The sequence below is a fragment of the Heloderma suspectum genome, chromosome 5, assembly GCF_057233095.1.
Source record: "Heloderma suspectum isolate Gila_16-S chromosome 5, 16-S_ref, whole genome shotgun sequence".
NCBI classification, from domain to species: domain Eukaryota; kingdom Metazoa; phylum Chordata; class Lepidosauria; order Squamata; family Helodermatidae; genus Heloderma; species Heloderma suspectum.
In genome coordinates, this window is record NC_139462.1 from 129,191,461 (window position 1) to 129,212,360 (window position 20,900).

A 20,900-nucleotide genomic window follows, 5' to 3' on the forward strand; every position below is an offset into this window, starting at 1 on the left:
CCTGGACAGATGCCCCTTTTCAGGCATCCTGTTGAACATACAGACAACATGGGTAGCACCAGCAGGACATAGCAGACTGGTGGTCTGAGAACTGCTATAATGCAGCCATTACGTATTGGATATTTCTGAAATTTGGCTAGGTTATACCCCTCATCAGGTAGATTTTCTGTGCCAAATTCCATAGTAATAGGATGATGACTTGGTTTTATGATGAATAGAATTTTCAGGCATTGTAACAGTAGACTGCTAAAAACACAATCTACCTTCTTGTGGCTGTATCATAATATCCATCTTAAACAGAGATTACAAACTTTCTCCTCTTTTATCCAACAGCAATACCACTGGATGTGTCCAACCTGTTCACATTCTGGGAGGACAAGAGGCCCAGCCCTCTTACAGAGCCTCTCCAGCACATGTCCTTGGTACATAGCCCATTGGACATGCCTTCAGACTTGGATGACAGACCACAGCAGATTGAATCCAAGCTAGAGTGCCTACAGGCACAGCTCAGCAGGTAAATTCAGTTGCCTGGAGGTTTGGAAAGATGAGGGTTCCAACTTCAGTAGTTCTTGAGTTCTACAAAGCACTCCAGGTTCTAGGAAGTGAAATAAAACTGCAAGGCATGTGATGTTGCCCTCCTATCTAAGCCAGATTACCTGCACCTAGGGATGCCGCAGAAATCTACAACAGATCCAAATGAGTTCAGACTTCTATGAATTGGACCTGCAGATGCTGCAGCGGACTAGCTTTTTCCAAGTTAGATTCCAGACTTGTGGGCTAGTTTTTCACTTTTCAGGGGGATTTGCATGAATGCACATTAACTCATTAACGTTAATTAGCGTTAATGCAAATGAGCGCAAAGCAGAATGAAATTCTGGTTAAAAACATCCCATTCTGCCAATGTGAGAACGACAGAACAAAAGACGCCTGACAATCCACAAAACACAGATGGAATGAATTTAACAGAATCCCTACATCCTTACCTGTATTTAAAGCATCCGTGATGGGTCTCTGTCCAACACGTGGATGTTTGGGGTAGGACTGGGGGAAACTACGTGGCCTTGGCGGCAAAGCCAGCAGTGCAGCCCCACTTCTCAGTAATCGTGTGAGGCCCCTTTCACATATATAACACATGGGGGTGGGCTAGGAGGCCACTAGAAATCTACAGAAATTGTATAGACCTCTGCTGTATTTGTTATCTTGATTAAGTTAATCTCCTGCCTACCACAAGCAGTGTTGCGCTTATGGAATGTTGCTTTCCTGTCGCCTCCTTCCTGCTACTGTGTCTTCTGTGCTCCCCCAGCAGCCAGTCCTGTTGATAGTTTCCACATGCCCTCTAGATTTTCCACTTCTGCAGTGCATGGCCTTTTTCCTAATTTAAAAAAACAAAACAAAATATTCATTATATTTCTATTCCATCTTTACATGGGACTGAACACTTATGCATCAGACTGTAAACCGTGCTCTTTTTTCTAATGTTTAACACAAACATACATTCATATAGTTATTTTTTGTCTTGTTCTCAGTGGCTAGAGTGGACAGAGATTCATCTTCTTTGAATATCTCACCACTGTCAATATACATATTTCTCTTTTTTAAGATGAGCCTTGTCTTGTACAATTGAACCTCTTAGGTCATGCTCACTTGTTTCTCTGGATCGCTCTCCTTTTTCACATAAATGGTCTACTCCCGTGAACAATGTAACACAGATTGTTCATGGATTGTAGCTGTGACTGGTTTTGGAATCTGGGAAGCATGTTTTGTTGCTTCAGGAATTTTATGAGTTTCCAGCTCACATGTTGTGCTACTCATTCAAGTCGGCTATTCTAGTATGAACTAGCTCTTAGAAACCTGAAATAAAACCCCTTTTTTAAAAAAGGAAGAGCTCTTGGTGTGACACAGACCCACCCTGCTGGTTATGTTGGGGACTGCACCCTGTGCAAACATAGGTGTCCTGCTATGGCTAGATCAGGCTCAGCATTAGGTTAACCTAAGGGGCAATCTAAAATCAAGTCAGTGAACAGGCCGAGGTCAAAGGCACAGTTTTAGCAGGCAAGAGGGAGATGGCCAAGGGAGAGATCTGAGGAGCAGCCAACATCCAAACACTAATAAGCAATCAGATACAAGACAAGAAGCAGAGTCAAGTGGGAGTCCAAGGTTCTGTCACAAGTAGGGATGCTGGAGAAATTCGAGACGGACTAAAATGAGCTAGGATTTCTAAGAATCCAACCTGCGGAATCCTCTGTGGAGCGACCGCCTCAGGCAGCATGTAGTCCATGGGCTTCCGGAAGTTTTTTTACTTTCCCAAAATTTATGCATATAAATTCATAGGAAAATGTTTCTGCTGAGGAAACATTGAATGGAATGGGGGCGATATGCTAAATATTATGTACTAAGGTAAATTATGTAAATACTTACATAAATACTTGCGTAATTATTTACGTATTTTTCTGCACAACAAAAAAAAAATATTCGCATCCGTCTGTGGGCAGGTGATGGAACAAAAGTCACCTGACAATCTGCAAAACACAGATGGAGCAGATTTTACACAGTCCATACATCCCTTGTCACAAGGCAAGGTCATGGATTCAAGGCACTGGAGCTGGTAGAACAGGGTTGTTGTAGCAACCAGTAAGCGCTGAGTGAAAGCTGATATAGTCAGAGCTTCCAGAGCCTCACCCAGGGCTCAGCTGCAATTATTACAGGCCCTCCAGCAAAAATCCTACTCGTGAGAAGGCCTTGCTCCTGAGAAGTCCATTCTTCTTGAGGAGTCCTCCTTTGTAATCAAGCACTCCTTCTCAAAGGAGCCCTCCTGGCCTTCCTCTTGAGGCAGTGGCACTCTCAGAGGCTAGGGGGTTGCTCGGCTTCTGCCTCAGAGCTGGAGTCCCCCGCCTCTTGTGGGAATGGACCTGTAGCCAACTCTTCCAAGGGCCCAGGATCCTCCTGGTCTTCTGATACAGGCTGTTTTGTGATGTCCTTAGTCTCTGGGAGCTCTAGCTCCTCTGAGGAGGTTTTCTTCAGTGGGGGAATGACAGTAGGCAATTTTAAAACTAATCTTGTATATAACTGCTTCAGTCCAGGTCAAACAGATTAGAATCAGTGCTATTCTCTTTTATAGACTGGAGTCCAGGATGACTTCTGACATTAGCCTCATCCTGCAGCTGCTGCAGCGACAGCTGTCTCAAGTGCCACCTGCATATAGTCCAATCTCACCCTCCTCCCACAACTTGGCTTTGTACAGCATGAGCCTGAGGAGCACAGAGCCTGTTCCACCATTAGAGCAAGAGGAGCTGACTCCCACAAAGGAGGTGAGATGCACCAGGAATGCACGCTGCTCACCTGTAGTGGGGTGGGTGACAGCTTTGCTGCTGAAGGCTGTAGCCTTGGACCAAACAGGGGAAGGAAGGACCAAGCCAAGGAAGTGGGCTGCTTTGTTACGGGGACTGAAGGTGGATGAAGTGAAGGGACTGTGAATTCTGCAAAAAAAGAAGCTTATATTTTGTAGACAGAAAGCTAATTCTGCACCAGGATACATCTATCATCCCATAGCTCCCTTTATTTTGTCATTTGTTCCCTTGGTGCAAACAGGTACCTGACAGCTTTCCAGTGGAATCCTATGCATGTTTACTCAGGCATAAGCCACATTATATTGAATGGGGCTTACACTCAAGTTTGCATAGGAGGGCCAGATGTATGGAAGCTGCTTTATAAATTCTATATAAATAGTAGGGTGGGGAGGAGAAGGAGGTTCTACAATGTTGACAGTATATCTAAAATCCCAAACTAACTAGGAAAACAAACCTGGGGCATTTATAGCTTGCCTATCAGTAACATCAAGAACAATTCAAACCTCCAGAATTGTTTAATTCTTCTTCATGGTCTCTGTGCATACATATGGGTTCTGCACCTGCACGGAGACTTGTTTGGGAAACTTCCAAACTGAGCAAAGTTTTGTCGGGAACTCTTCCCCCACCATCTATACTATCTATAAGTATACTATAAGTCTGTCACAGCCTTTGGGAGAAATGCCATGTCTGGCCTGAGTATCACCTTTTCCTTGCGGAAAACAGTATAAGGGGAGTCTATACATAAAGCAGAAAGTTCATTAGCTGTCGGCGAGGTTATGATCGCTACCAAACAGGCAATCTTCCATGAGAGCAGTCTCAAATCTATGGTAGCGAGAGGCTCAAACGGAACCAATGTTAGACTGTTAAGCACCATGACAAGTCCCATTGAGGAATGAAGTCTCTCATGGGGGGGGCTAAGTTCTTAAGCCCCCACAAAAACTACAGTTACAGGTAAGCAACCTGTCTTTCTGAGGGACTCTCCCACTCCACCTTTTTCCTCCCCCAGATTATTGTTTTTCAATGGATTTTCATTAAAGTTGCATTTGTGGCAAGGTCTGTATGCATGTTTTCAATTATCTACAAATAAATAAAACAAATTTAAGATCAGCGCTTCACACATTTCACTTTGGCTTATAAATAAGGAGATCTAACAGCACCATGAAAATTTACTTTATTTTACTTCCCTCCATGTTCTGAGACTTTGGTGTTCGTTGCCATTATGTTTCTGAGCATGTTTCTGCAGCCATGACGGATATGAACTCTTCCCTGTAAGTTAGAATTCTCAAAATTCCTACAGGGATTTTGAGGCACTACATATACTGTACATGCCAGTAGATGGTCAGGAAGTGTGACTTTATTTCCTTTTTTTTGCCAGACTCCAAGCTACACAGAAATTGAAAAATACCAGCTGAAATCCAGGGACTCTTTGTCAAGTGGTGTACACCTGACTGTGGCTTCAGATGAAACCATGACAATCAGCTCTGAGCAAGAGCATTACCCACAGATCCTCCCAAACCAAGAGCCCTACTGGAGGGCACTAGGTAACCAGGGACTCTTCCGAGGAACTCGTTTCCCTTCTCTCCCTGAGCATCTTGAGGCACCTTCTGAGCACTTGGACATTCAGAGACATCTCTCTGACCCATTGCTTCCTGCAACTTAGGAACCGAACTGAGCTCAAAGCCAAGACAAGAGGAAACTGAACTGAGAAGTTGCTTAGCTGATTTTAATTGTTGTGCTTGGAGGTCAGTACTTATGGCTCAGAGTATTACCTGTAGCCATCTCCTGCCCTCTCTGAACTGAGGGCAATTTAAAAGTGGGTTGGTTTCCAAGACCATTGGTCTCAGAAACGGTACTGCATAGAGTAGACTTCAGTTGCATATCCCACCCATCCCAGGTTCCAAGAAGAATGGCAAATAGATGCCGACTGACCTCTTCCTCCTCACCCCAATCTTGCATCTGTTACGTGCAAGCTGTATGGATGCTGAGGCCTACATCTACCTGTGTTTTTATGGTACTGAGCTTGGTGGGACACTGGAGCACTTCCATACTATAATAAAGTAATAATGGGAAATGTCTGAATGGGAGGATGCTAAGAACTTAATAAAATGTCCGTGGGTTGTAGGGTATGAAGGATGAATCTGTTTTTCTTTGGTACTTAATACAAGTAACTTGGTGTTCTGTTAATTATGTATGACCCTGTGAAGGAAGGAAGGAAGAGTAAAACAGTGCCACCACTTTTTACATTGAACCAGACATGACCTGCCCTAGGACATAGTGAGGGCCACTTCATATGTTACATTTCTCTTGCATGGACGTAATCTCTGTGGAGGAAAATGTGCAGAATAAAAGGGAACGGTGTGCAGTGCAATCCTAGGCAGGGCTGCCAACAGGATTTCTGAGCCTGCTCTTTGTATCCAGGTTTCCTTCTGGGGGATGCAGTCCCTGGGCATGTGGCAGCTCCTCTCAGTCCTTGCCCCTAGCTCTACAACTCCCCCAACAGATTAAGCTGCACATCCCTGTCTGTGGCCCTGATCACTTCCATACACGCTTGTTCAGAACTGTGTCCCTGTTGTATTGGTAGTAGGAATAACTGCAGAATCAGTGGGTCTCAAACACAACTGTTCTTCATTCAGCACACACAGAAGTGAGGGCTTAGCAGAAACTCCACCTGCTGTTGCTGCTCCCAATTCTACAGGAGCTGCCAAGGTTCAACTAACCCGCAGTACCCCCTAGAATACATAGCAGTCCCACTGAATTCTGGGGAGCTTGCTAACAAATAAGCCAGCACAGGACTGAAGCCTCAGCGTATGAAGGAAGCTTATGGTAAAGTGAGGCCTAGTCTCTTGAATCCCCTGACACAAACAGCTCTGGGCCTATGCTAGTAGGGAAATAGTGTCCCATGCTCTGCTTACTAATTTGTAAAGTGGCAGTGACGTTCTTCTTGCAAGCTTCAGGGAAGAGCCTGGAGAAAAAAGGCAATTCCCAAAATACATTTCCCTGATTTTTGCAACGTTCCAGATTTACCTGGTTTTGTACTACCTTCCAGGAAAAGCCAGCCTTGTAGTTAGCCACTTGCTTAGGATAACAATTCTTTCTGGATCTAGTACCTCGCCAAATGCTGCTCAAGCCATAATCCAAAATACAGGTATGTACAAGTGGGCTGTAATTTTTTTTTTGCAAATCTGCAGGGCTGGTATAAGCACAGAAAATCCTGGAAGAAAAGCAAATCAACCAAGCCCCTTTTTGTACGTGTGTACAGCCCTTCCCTCTTGGTGGTATCCTCATCCCTCAGTGCTGCATAGAATCTGTGTAACTGAATCTTCAGACCCTCCCTGTTATCACCCCTCAATTAGATGCTGCAATGGCCCTAGGCCACCTTTCCAAATTAACATCTTAAACTCCCAGTGAGAGTAGCAGGGTGGAGGGGAAATAACTGTGAGCATTTTCTTTTTTTCTCAGGAGTGTTAGTGTGCACTTTGTTAATAAAGATTATTTTGACACCTACTGTGGCCTGATGGTTCCCTCCCTCCTGGCTCTGAGGATGGGGTGTACATACTGAAAAAAAGTTGACTTTTCTTGAGAGAAGGGGAAGAAGCAGGGAGACCAAAGCAGTACAACTACATCTGACTTTTCCCCACAGTATTTGGCATCCCATCCTAGCCATTTGAAGTCTCTAAAACTACCTTCTTGGCTGTTCTCCTGGTGGCTGCTGGGTGTGACTCAACTGGATAGTGATTGGCTTAATCATATACCAGGTGGCTGCAGAGAAACTTCATGGTGGCAAGTATCCCATCTTACAACTGTTTTCTCCATTTATGTACCCCCCCCCCCAGATGACAGTTCATTTGTCTGTAGACCAGATTTCTGGGGGGATTTCTCCATGACAACAGAAGAGAAGCAAATAGAGGATTAACCAGATTTTTTTCAAGGGATCGGCTTTGGTGCACTTGTGTCCATGCAGGGGTCCACAAGTGAGTGCAATGCACCAGTATAAGTCACTTCACAGAAGATACTTCTGGGTGGGGTGGTTGGAGTGAACATCATCTGACTGGCAGGCGGGGCTCAACCAATAAGAGAGGCTCCCCCCACCCTTCCAGGCTCTCCTCCCCTTTCTCCTTCGAGAAAATCCTGGGAGGTTTCCTCCAGTGTCTTGACAAAAATCACTCTCCTCTCTCCCCCCCCCCCCCGCATTAAGTACTTCCTTAAACCAACAACCATCACAGGAACACAGCATTCCCCCTGCCTTGAAGCTGCTGAAGCTGTGAACAATCTCCTTCTCTCCCCCCCCCCCGCCCATTACTTCCTTAAATACATAATCATTATAGGAACACAGTGTTCTTACTGCCTGCTGCAATCAATTGAAGCATCCAAGCTGTGATATGAAAGTTCTCTAAATGTGTTATTTTGATTCATGGGAATCTCAGTAACTTTGGGAGTGCACGTTTCGGGAACAAGCCTCATTGACCACAATGGGGGTTACTTTTGAGCAGACACACATATGTTTGTGCTGGGAAAGACAGGGAGGGGAAACAAAGGGATGGGAAACCAGCCCCCTTTCTAACCGGATGCTGCATAGAAACGAAGGTGTGAATTAGTTACTTCCGAGGGGAATAAACCAAACAATGGAGAATCACAGCTTCGGGAAAGTGCTTTGCAGCCTTTAGGGAAGTAGTACTTTAAAATGTGCTATTTCAATTGACGGGGAGCTCTATAAATGCTGGAGTGGGGATCCAGGGGACAAGCCTCATTGACCACAATGGGAGTTACTTCTAAGTAGATACTAATTAGTTTGTGCTGGGAAACACAGGGATGGGAAACACAAGGAAGGATCCCCCCCCCCCCCGACTGGGGTCACAGTGAAAAGCACACCCCTGGGCAGGGCTAGCATAGGGGGTTGGGGCACACAACAGCTATACCGCAGAGAACCCAAAAGGAAAAAAATCGGACTTCAAGCAGTCTCAGAAAATCCAGTTTTCCCCTGATACGCTCCAGGGTGGCTGCTGGATTGCCATGATGTCATATCTCCCTAACGACCTCCACACACAGCCAGCTCGGAGTAAATTGCTGGTGGAGACACCCCCCTGGTTACATTTGACATTATGATTCTCATTAGGTGGTAAATGTGACAACTGCTCATAAGGGATAATGGAGAAATCCAGGACTTCATCATGGCAATTATTTGGCATCATTGTGTGACTTGCTCACCTCCTGTAAAGAAGCAGCAGCAAAGACAGGACCTTGTTCTGTTTAAAACTCAGGTTTTCTTATGTGGGAAAAATGTGATTTGGGAGTTGAATTTTTATAATTAAAAAAAGCTCTGCAAATGCTTCCTGCAGTAGGAATGAAGAAATGTATTTATTTTTATAGATTTATATATTACATTTCTATACTGCACAATAGCAGAAGCTCTCTGGGCAGTTCATAAAAATTAAAACCCTAAAATACAATATGATAAAACATAGGCATTATACAGGCAAACAAGCTCCCAGAGAATGAGCGATCAGAGCGAGCAAACGGGAGTTTTCCAGGAGCGTTGGAAGAGGAGACAAAGGCAAAGCCCAGGGGACTTTCCATTCTGAGTCACCGTGTGCTCACCATGTGCTCCTGAGAGCGCCAATTGAATTGAAGGGGCGTGGCCTGAGTACTCCCAGCAGCTGTGTGGGCAGGAAGTTTCAGTCTGTTTCCCGTCTCCTAGCTGAGTAGAGCAGAGCAGAGGAAGCTGCTCCAGCTGGTCTAGGGGCTATACAAGCAAGCAAACTCCCAGACAGTGAGCGAACAGAGTGAGCAAACAGGGAGAGCAAACAGGAGTTTGCCAGGGGAGTTCAGCAAGGGACTCAAGGAGGAGGCCTCTTTTTTTCTATATATTTTTTTTTAATTTCTTTTTCTTGTAACACACACTTCCATACCAGTGGGAGTCTGTTGTTAACCTCCAGTGAATAGAGGACAAAGCACAGGCTATTCCAGTACAATCAGACAGCTAGAAACATAAAGGGAATAGAGACAATGGAAGGAAAAGACTCTCCAGTGGTGGTGACCTGCAAGGTGTGTGCAATGTTTATTTTCTTGCCTGAGATCAACATGGCCTACACGTGCAACAAGTGCAAATTCATCACATTGTTGGAAGAAAAAGAGGACTGGAGCGGCAAGTGTCAACCCACCAGGGAATAAGAGAACACAAAGAGTTCTTGGACAGAACAGTGGAACTACAGCAGCAAAGTGAAGAACAGAAGCTAGAAGAGCAGCAAACTGAGGCAGAAGAGGGAAATGCTGAGGTGAGGAAAAATGCAGTAGAGGATACTCCTTGGAAAAGGGTGACAGCTAGGAGCAGAAGAACTAGAAGCCACTTTACACTAGTGGAAGCATTGGAACTATGGAACCATTTTCAGGTACTTGAGGATGTGACTGGAGGACAGCCTGCGGAGGAAGAATTACAAGGGAACGTGCATGAGAGTGAGCAAGAGGATGTAGGTCAGTCAAGAAGAGGCGATGAAACCCAGGCCTACAACAACAAGAAGAAAAGAGTACTGGTAGTGGGAGGCTCCTTGCTGCATGGGATTGAAACCCAAGTATGTAGCGAAGACCCATGGACTTGCCAGGTATGCTGTCTCCCGGGAGGATGGATTAGACACGTGACTGAAGGATTGCCTATGCTCATAAAGCCCACTGACAGGTACCCCTTTCTTCTCATCCATGTGGGAACAAATGATACCACCAAGCGGAGCTACGAAGAAATCATGTCAGACTTGGAAGCTTTGGGAAGGAAACTCAAGAACTTTGGGGCCCAGATAGTTTTCTCATCCATCCTTCCAGTAGTTAGAAGAGGGATAGAAAGGGAAAGAAAAGTACTCCGGGTGAATGACTGGCTACGAAGGTGGTGCCAGCGCGAGAGATTTGGATTCTGGGACCATGGGCTATACTTCCTGGAAGATGGGCTGTTGGCAAGGGATGGGTTGCACCTCACAAAGACTGGGAAGATTGTGTTTGGCCACAGCATGAAGAACTTCATCAGGAGGCCTTTAAACCGAATCCTACAGGGGAGGGAGACGTAAAGTGGTGGGTAACAATGGATGAAGGCTCATGCACTGCAGTGGAGAGAACGGCTCAAATAGTGCCCAATAATAATCTTCAGAAACATGTAGGAAGAAAGCCAGATTATAAAGCACATGATCTTCGATGTCTATATACTAATGCCCAAAGTATGGGAAACAAGCAGAATGAACTTGAATTCTTAATACAAGAAGGAAATTATGACTTGATAGATGTAACTGAAACTTGGTGAGATGACTCCCATGACTGGAATACAGCAATTGAAGGATATACAGTAACTTGTTCAAAAATAGCAGGAGGAATAGAAAGGGAGGTGGGGTTGCACTATATGTTAAAATAAATATCTCTGCACAGAAATACAGGAGAATAAGGTTGGTAGCCCCATCGAGCGCATCTGGGTTAAAATAAACGGAGCAAAGAATAAAAAGAACATGGTGGTCGGAGTCTACTACCGGCCACCTAGTCAAGTAGAAGACGAGGATGAAACTTTTGAAAAGCAAATTACCAATGTTTCAAGGAAGCACGATGTAGTAGTAATGGGGGACTTCAATTTCCTCGCTATATGTTGGGAGACAAATTCTGCAAAACATTGCCCCTCCAAGAGATTCCTGACTTGTGTTGCTGATAATTTCCTCCTACAGAAAGTAGAGGAAGGAACTGGAGGATCGGCTATCCTTGAATTGATCCTAACCAACAGAGATGACTTAGTGGATAAAGTAGCAGTTACAGGAACTCTGGGGGAAAGCGACCATGTTATACTTGAGTTCTTGGTTCTAAAGGAAGCAAAAGCAGAGTGTAGCCAAACATGTACCCTGGATTTTAGGAAAGCCGATTTTAATAAAATCGGAACAATGATAAATAAGGTCCCATGGCAAGCAACTCTAATGAGAACAGGAGTCCAATATGGGTGGACATTTTTAAAAAAAGGAAATTCTCAAGGCACAGCTACAAACAATTTCAACAAGAAAAAAAGGCGGAAGACAACAGAAGAAGCCAATGTGGCTTCACAAAAAGCTTAGGGATGACCTGAAAACAAAAAAGGACACATATAGGAAGTGGAAGGAAGGCCAAGCAACAAAGGAAGAGTACAGGCAGGTAGCACAGAATTGCAGGGATGGTGTCAGGAAGGCTAAAGCTGAGAATGAGCTGAGGTTAGCGAGGGATGCTACAAGCAACAAAAAGACTTTCTTCAGATATGTGCATAGTAAAAGACAGAGGAAAGAAATGGTGGTTCAATTATTAATTAAGGATGTCAAAATTATAACAGACGACAAGGAAAAGGCAGAAGTGTTCAATTCCTACTTTGGCTCAGTCTTCTCCCAAAAGAGGGTCTATGACCACCACCACCCCGGCAAAGGCGTAGTACAGGCCGAAGGGGCGGGATTGCAGCTTGAGATTGATAAGCATATGGTCAAGGAACACCTAATTAATTTGAATGAGTTCAAATCTCCAAGGCCAGGGGAATGGCATCCTAGAGTAATAAAGGAACTGGCAGAAGAACTCTCAGAACCACTGTCTATTCTCTTAGAGCAATCATGGAGGATGGGCGAAGTGGCAGATGATTGGAGGCGGGCCAATGTTGTCCCTATCTTCAAAAAGGGCAAAAAGGAGGAACCTGGGAACTACAGACCAGTCAGTCTGACATCAATCCCTGGGAACATTCTGGAGCAGATTAAAAAGCAATCCATCTGTAAGTACCTTGAAAACAATGCCATGATGACTCGAAGCCAACATGGATTTGTCAAGAACAAATCCTGCCAGACTAATCTGATCTCATTTTTTGATCAGATAACCTCCCTTATGGACTGGGGGAATGCTGTGGACATAATATACCTTGACTTCAGCAAAGCTTTTGACAAAGTGCCCGGTGATATCCTGATTAGCAAATGAGCTAAAAGTAGGTTAGATGAAACAACTATCAAGTGGATCCACAGTTAGCTACAGGATTGGACTCAAAGAGTGCTTATCAATGGGATCTTTTCAAACTGGGGAGAGGTAACGAGTGGGGTACCGCAGGGCTCAGTCCTGGGCCCAGTGCTCTTCAACATTTTTATTAATGACTTGGAGGAGGAGGTGCAGGGAATGCTGATCATATTTGCAGATGACACAAAATTGGGCGGGATAGCTAATACTTTGGAAGACAGAAACAAAATTCAAAGTGATCTGGATAGACTGGAGCGCTGGGCAGAAAACAACAGAATGACATTTAATAGGGATCATTGCCAAGTTCTGCACCTAGGAAAAAGAAACCCAATGCACAGTTACAAGATGGGGGATACGTGGCTCAAGAACACTACAAGCGAGAAAGATCTTGGAATTGTTGTGGATCACAAGCTGAAGATGAGCCAACAATGTGATGTGGCTGCAAAAAAGGCAAATGCTATTTTGGGCTGCATTAATAGAAGCATAGCTTCCAAATCCCGGGAAGTACTAGTTCCCCTGTACTCAGCACTGGTTAGGCCTCATCTGGAGTACTGTGTCCAGTTCTGGGCACCACACTTGAAGAAGGATGCAGACAAACTGGAGAGGGTTCAGAGGAGGGCAACAAAGATGATCAGAGGACTGGAAACAAAGCCCTATGAAGAGAGACTGAAAGAACTGGGCGTGTTTAGTCTTGAGAAGAGAAGACTGAGGGGAGATATGATAGCACTCTTCAAGTACTTGAAAGGTTGTCACAGAGAAGAAGGCCAGGATTTCTTCTTGATCATCCCAGAGTGCAGGACACGGAATAATGGGCTCAAGTTACAGGAAGCCAGATTCCGGCTGAACATCAGGAAAAACTTCCTGACTGTTAGAGCAATACGAGAATGGAACCAATGACCTAGGGAGGTGGTGGGCTCTCCCACACTGGAGGCGTTCAAGACGAGGCTGGACAGCCATCTGACGGGGATGCTCTGACTTGGATTCCTGCATTGAGCAGGGGGTTGGACTTGATGGCCTTGTAGGCCCCTTCCTACCCTACTATTCTATGATTCTATCCAGCCAAAGCTCTAGTCTTGCTTTGGAACAGTGAGATGTGGAGGGCCATCGACTTGATTGTACCTGAGTGCCCTCTCCGGTGCTGTAGAGCCAATTCTGCACCCTGGTATGTTAGGGAGCTGTGGTCAACAAAACTAGGTGGATGTCAGCTAGTGGAAATGGAGCAAGTCTCGAAGCGAAGATGACCGAGCACGCTGTAGAGCACGTAACCATGCCTATTGTGTGGCAGTGCAGGCAACAAAGAAGGCTTACTTTACTGCTTCCATTGCATCCTCAAGTAGCCATCCAGCAGAGGTCTTTCAGGTGGTCTGGGGGCTGTTAACACTCTCCCCAGCAAATGAGGCCCTGGTCCTCTCGAGGATCCGCTGTGACATTTTTGCATTGCACTTTGAGGACAAAATCACTCATCTCTGTAGCAAACTTGACAGTGTTGTTAGTGCAGTTCCTGCTGAGGTGTCTCATACCACCATCTGCCCGATTTTATGGGATCAGTCCCAGTTGTTGCAGCCTGATGATACGGACAAAGTGTTTGCAGCAGTGCGGCCAACCACGTACCCTCTCAATCCCTGTCCCTCCTGGCTAATAAAAGCTAACTGAAAGGGTATGACTGCGTGTGTCCAGGATGTGGTGAATGCTTCTCTATAGGAAGGGGTGGTTCGTGCTGTCCTTAAGGAGGCAGTAGTGTGACCACTGCTGAAGAAGCCCACTCTGGACCCAATGGTTTTAGACAACTCCTATCCAGTTGCAAATACCCCTTTCTTAGGGAAGGTACTGGAGAGAGTCATGGTGGAACAACTGCAAGGACTCTTGGAGGATACTGATTGTCTAGACCCATTCCAGTCTGGGTTTCATCCTGGTTATGGGACTGAATCAGCCTTGGTCACCCTGATGGATTACCTTTATCGAGAGAGGGACAGGGGGAGTGCAGCTCTAATAATTCTGCTCTATCTCTCATCAGCTTTTGATACCATCGATCATGGTATCCTACTGGATCGACTCCATGGGATGGACATTGGAGGCACCGTGTTACAGTGGTTCTGGTCTTACCTGTGGGGTCAATTTCAGAGAGCAACATTGGGTGACCATTCCTTGGCCCCTTGGCAATTGCGCTATGGGGTTCCACAGGGTACCATCTTGTCCTCAATGTTATTTAACATCTATATGAAGCCACTGGGAGCAGTCATTAGGGGATTTGGAACCAAGTGCCATCAGTATGCTGACGACACACAGCGCTGTCTCCCTGTGACATCTGACTCAGGTGAGGCTGTGCAAGTCTTGGATCAGTGCCTAGACTCAATAATGGGTAGGATGAAGGCCAATAAACTGAAGCTGAATCCTGGCAAGACAGAAGCCCTGTGGGTGAGTGGTTCCCAGGTCTGGGGAGAAAGGCTCATTGCCTGTTCTGAATGGGGTTGCACTCACTATGAAAGATCAGGTTTGTAGGTTGGGGGTACTCCTGGATCCATCACTGTCGCTGGAGGCCCAAGTGGCCATGGCGGCTCAGACTGCCTTTTACCAGTTTCAGCTGGTTCACCAGCTACGGCCTCTCCTGGACTGGGATAGCTTGGCCACAGTGGTACAGGCACGACTAACCTCAAGACTGGATTACTGCAATGCGCTCTATGTGGGGCTGCCCTTGAGGCTGCTCCAGAAGCTGGAGCTAGTGCAGAATGCATCAGCTCGGCTGTTATTGGGAGCTGCCCCTTTGCAGCATGTAACTCCTTTGCTGAGGGAACTGCACTGGCTGCCTATTCACTCCTGGGCCAGGTTTAAAGTTTTGGTACGAGTGTACAAAGCCCCAAACAACTTGGGATCAGGAAACCTGAGAGAGTGCCTTCTCCCCTACCCATCTGCCCAATCACTGCAGTAATCAGAGGGCATGCTCCTGGTGATTGCACATGGACCTATGGCCTGACTGGAGTCCACCCACAGAAGAGCCTTCAGTGTGGTGGCTCCTGTCAATAATGAGGGTAGTAGAAGCTGACGCCATGAGGGCCGCTTGGGTTGTCATGTACGAAGTAGCCACCTGGAATGTGATTGTTTTTTGGCCGTTTCTCAGCCCAGCAGCTCAAGGCCACACTCTGCTCTGGCTAATTGGGAAAGTGGTAACAGCCGTGTCTGGTGGGAAGATTCAGCCTCCTTGGAGGGTGGAGTGGGGTGTCCTGGGACTGGGTTATGATTGGGTGTTTCAAATCTGCCTTGAGTTGCTAGGGCTGGGCAATAAAAGGGGGGCCAAAGAAGGGGCAGGTGTTTCTTCTTTTGCCCTGACAGTACTAGGGTATGCTGCTGGTTGATGGCTATCCTGAGAGACCCATACTTTGGTATGTATAGGATAGACTACCTAGCTTTATTGTTTTGCTCCTGGGAGTGTGTGCCCTGGTGATTGGCATTTCTGATTTTTGAGTATTGTAACTCTCAGGAGCGCCCTAGCTGCCTCTTGCAGTCCCCTCCAATAGCCAACTCAGGACACAGATGACGAGGATTCTTTCCAAGGCTTTATTCCTTTATGACTCTTTCAGATATTAATCACTAGCGACTAAGCAAGGAACAGCACTGGAGAAAGATAGCAGAGTAGCCTAAACTCCAGGTAAGGCAGTTGGTCCCTGTTTGAAGGGGAACCACGGGAGGACTCTGAACTTGTGGGCTATGGAGAGATCCTCCCTCTTTCCCTTGGGTCCTTGGGACACGACCTTTGTTTGAGCGCCAAACGAGTGCAACGCCTCCTTTCGGCGCCCTCCATCTGCCGTCGCTCCCTGCATCTGCGCCGAGCGTCCAGCAAGCCCCCCTCCAGCGCTCTCTCACTGCCAGGGTCACTATCTATCCCAGGAATGCTGGCAGGAGGAATCTCCGCCAGCTGCTGTGCTTGTGAGAGATGAGCGAGCTCCTCTCCCACGGATTGCTGTTCTTCCTCAGAATCAGAACTGCTCTGGGGCTCTATGGGCTCAGTTTCCACCCTGACATCAACTTGCTTATAATTTCCTGTACAACCTACCACCTCTCCCCTTCCCCTTCCTCTTTGTTCCTTTCCCCTAATAAACATTTATCCAACTTCCAGTTGGTGTGGTGTGTCCTGTCTAACCCCAGTGCTAAATACAGTGCCTATTGGCCTGGGAAGGAAGCTACTGGGTAATCTGGCAAAGACTAGTTGCCAAGTTGGGCCTGGCCTACCTTGCAGGGTTGCTGGGGTGAGACCAAAAATCCTTCACAGCTCCCGTCCTAGGGAACTCCCTGCCTCTGGAGGTCAGGCAGGTGCCAACACTGGGCTGTTTTCAGTGCCTCCTGAAAACAGCTCTTTTCCAGGAAGCCTTCCTTGGTTAACCAGCCTCGGTTTTATTGGACTCTGTTTTTAAATAATAATTTTAATATCATGTTTCATTGTTTTTATCTTTTGCTCATTTTATTTCTTGTAGTTCACCACTCTGGAATCTGTTTAGATGTGGAGTGGTATACAAATGTTGTAGGAGTTTATTTCTTTATTTCTTTACAACTCCCAGCATGCCCCAGCCAGCTAAGTTGTAGGACTTTTTTCTATCTGAACATGCATAGGATTGTGCCCTAAATCATCTGAAATCTTCATGCAGTTCTGTCGAAACCAGCACACTCAAACATGTAGGGTGTAGCAAGAGTGAATCTAGTTAAGTTGCCACTTCTGCTGCCCGCATTCACCACTCCAACTGTAAAACAGAGAGCCATGGAGGCATGTTACCCAAATCTCTTCTATTTATGGTTTTAGGCCTTTCTCCGGGGGTCGGGGCGGTGGGAGCTTCAGGCTGACAACCATTAAGTCTCTCTGTTGTCAGAGCTACTTCCCCAGCCATGGGAGTTGCCCTATTCCCCCAGTGGGTAGGAAAGCAACTGGAAGGGATTTTGATTGCAAAAAAGGCCTTAATCAACCCCACCCAAGCAGTGCCGCTGCTGAGATCAACTTTGCACACATACCATTACATTTGTTGTTATAGCTTAACAAACAAACAAAATTGAACCCATTTGTAGTTTTGACTCTTGGGAGTATTAAACAGTATTTAAAACGGTGTAGTGCAAGGTATTTCTACCTCTTGCTTTCATAACTTTCTGTCATGGTTGGTCTGGATTTCTGGGGAAGAAATCCCTCTGCAAAACATGCAGCAAAGTTTGCAGCAAAGTTTGCAACAAAGATCAACTAGTGAAATTGCTCTATTGGAGCTCCTCCCAGCCCAAATACAGCACTCAGTTTCATACAACAGCCTTGTGCTGCATTGACTTGAACACAGGCACACTATGCTTGTTCGCGTAGCAAAGTATCAAAGAAAAGTTTATATCAGTCTAATTCTTATGCATGCAACTAACCACCCTTCCTAGAAGCTCCAAACCCTTTTTTCCTCAGCCATGCCTCAGACTGCTGTTGGGGATCACACAGGCTTTCCCTTTTTCAACAGCTTAAGGGTGCAATCCTATAGATGTTTAGACAGAAAAAGTCCCATGATTCCCAGCATGCCCCAGGGAGTTGTAGGACTTTTTTCTGTCTAAACATGCATGATTGCCCTCTAAGTATGTTCGCTGCTCTTTGGTCTTGTCCATCAATGAAGCCAAAGGCTAGTTACCCCTTTACCATTTCTTCCACCAGGCCTGAGGCTGCCGCTTGATTTAATGTTACTTGGACTCCTCAGTTATGCCTCAAAATGTTGACAGTCCCTTGAACTTTATTGTGACTAAGACTGCAAGTTGTCAACCACATTTCATTCTCTTTTGTTTTTCCCTACTATGAGGATTCAGACTGACAACTGTCCTCTAGGTTGACAAGTGTCTCTCACAGTGAGCTCTTCAGATGGTAATATGTATTACCTCACTTACTTCAAAATGTGGTAAGCTGTATTTGAAGGCCCTGCTGCTTATTCTGCTGAATGGGACCCTGGACTTCTGCCACAAAGTCCTGCCCTGATGGCACCACTCGTCTCTCATGCCCTTTTTCTCAGTGAGGCCTCACATGACTCTATTTTGCATTAACGATGTGAGGTGGAATCAGTGAGTGTGCATTTAAGATTACCTTAGGAAACAAGTAGTATGGTTTTGTCCATGATCTGTTTAGAATCATGCTGTTTGGTGTTACACACTGAATCATGAAAATGTAGCCTGTATCAAAATACAGGGGCTGTTTCAAGTATGTCCCAATACGGATACATGTAACATAATGGTGAAATGGTCAGATCCTTGTGCTATGAACCAAAGTCTGGTCCAAGCAATACCTTGCTTCTTGTAAGAAAATTAAAAAGGAATGAGGCATCAGGAGAGAAGCCCCCCAGCTTATGGCAAAAGTAGGATGAAGGGGAAATGTCACGTTATCCCATTTGTGGGAAAGCAAGTTGACACGTGGAGCAACAAGTCTACAATATTCTTATTTATCTGTGGGTCTGGAGGCATACATACTCATGCAGTTCAGTCTGTCCTCAGAGTCAGGAATCAGGTAGATGCACTAAAGTCTTTACAAAATAGCTGCGTTTATTTCAACTACAACACAGACTAACTAGAGGATTAACATGACTGACTGAGAGAGTTGAACCAAGAGATACGCAGGGATTGAGAAGGAAGAGAAAGTGTTTCTGAAAGATACCATGCAAGCCTATTCATGTCTACTCAGAAGTTCTTTGGGATTTACTCCCAGGTAAATGGGATTGTAGCCATATATCACAAAACCAACAAAAAGTCTTGTGGCACCTTAAAGACTAATAAGTTTATTCGGTCATAAACTTTTGTGGACTATAGCCTTCTTCATCAAATGAATGGAGTATCCTGCATTGAGAATCCTGCATTGAGCAGGGGGTTGGACTCGATGGCCTTGTAGGCCCCTTCCAACCCTACTATTCTATGATTCTATGAGTATTATCAAGTGGGCTTAAACCACTAAAGTTTATGACAGAATAAATTCATTAGCCTCCAAATTCTCTTGTTTTTGCTGTAATAGACTAACACAGCTACCCCTGGAAATGCATCACAAAGCTTGGCCAGCAATACTTATATAGGAGATGGGTTTATATTTGGAACAGCAAGCGTTCTTACACTCTCAGGAAAAGCAGTCTGAAAAGTGAGTGACAATCACTTTTGCTCATGCCTTCCTCCACGGTGATGAAAATGGAATGTCGTATGCTGACTTCCTACATGGAATGATGCTTCGAACCATAGACTTTAAAAAGTACAAGACAAGCAATGCCATTGATGAGACATGGGACTTCCTGGTTACTTCCAATTACTACATTTTCTTGCCTAGAAGGGTAGAAGTGGCAGCAACTGCTCATAGGAAACAATGGAGAAATCCAGGAGAGGAGTTCATGCTCTTTCTTGCTCAGGTTTTATTTCACATGAAGTTGTGTTTTCTTTTTTTAGTTTTTCAACATTTAAAAAATATACTGCAAATGTAAATACCATCCGTAGTTTTTATTCCTACATTTCATGTGGGGGTTGTGGTTGGGAGGCTTGTGACCACCCTGCAATGTAGCCCAGCGTTATTGTACCCATATTACATTTGGCTGCGAGGGGCTTATGACAGTCCAGTATTGTTATAACCACATTGCAGGTTGTGGGCATGGGGCGGGCGGGCTGAGAGATAGCGGCTTATGATGACCCTGTAATGAAGTCCAGCATTAATACTGGAGGCGAGGCTGACAGAAGTTTACAACAACCCTGCAATGTAGTCCTGTGTTATTATCACCATATTTTGGGGAGAGAAGTTAACCCTGCAATACAGTCTAGCGTTATGTGCTTAGAAACATCTAGTACGCTACAGCTACCCTTCCCCAAGAATCAGGATTTTAAAATCATACTTAAAATAATCACTGGAAGTTCTACACACACATCCTTTCTAGCAGTGTTTATTTTAGACTTCTAACCACAAAAATATCCTGTACTAAACGGACCTCACCGTTCAGCAAACTTCAGCAAAGGTTATTATATTTTGATTTATTTACGTATGCATATCCTACCCTTCCTATTATTATTATTATTATTATTATTCAAGGGTACTTAACACAATATTCAGTCAAAATAGCATCCTAAAAAAAAAACTTACAATAAAAATTAAACCAGCAGACAATGCAGCATAAAACCAACTCCAGACTTTTTTAAGTTTTGAAAAGCCGTGGAAAATAAAAATATATTTGCCTGGCACCTAAAAGATAGCCACGTAGGCACCGGACGAGCCTCCCTTGGAAGAGAGAATTGCGTTTGAAATCCTGGATTTTGTATTGTTTCCTACGGACAGCTGACCGCCGGGGGAAACAAAAATGGAGACAAAAGGAACCAAGAAATTCAAATTTCAGATAATCAAAGTGTGAGTCTTTTTTTCTATCTCTACGTTCCGACCGACTTCTTTCTCCGATGGCTACCTGATACTAAATCAACCCTGCATACCCTCAAATTTTGTCGGAGAGGCGGGCTTTAAATAAGAGCGACAACTTTTCCCACTAATGGGCATCTTCATGATGGCCAGTAGGAAATCTCTTTGGGGGCTAGAACGAGTAGCACTACAGAGAGCCAATGAGAAGCGGGGAGTTCTCA

The 20,900-nt window shown here is 45.2% G+C and overlaps 1 protein-coding gene across 1 annotated transcript in view; it reads left to right on the forward strand.

Annotated features, from left to right (window-relative positions):
- Positions 1-6,850, forward strand: part of KCNH6 (potassium voltage-gated channel subfamily H member 6) — a 138,530-nt gene extending 131,680 nt beyond the window's left edge. Inside the window, 3 exon segments of the mRNA XM_084860372.1 lie at positions 334-514; positions 3,119-3,308; positions 4,723-6,850. Coding sequence (XP_084716498.1) covers positions 334-514; positions 3,119-3,308; positions 4,723-5,007 — 656 coding nt within the window. The 3' untranslated portion in view covers positions 5,008-6,850.
- Positions 6,851-20,900: the final 14,050 nt, after the last annotated feature.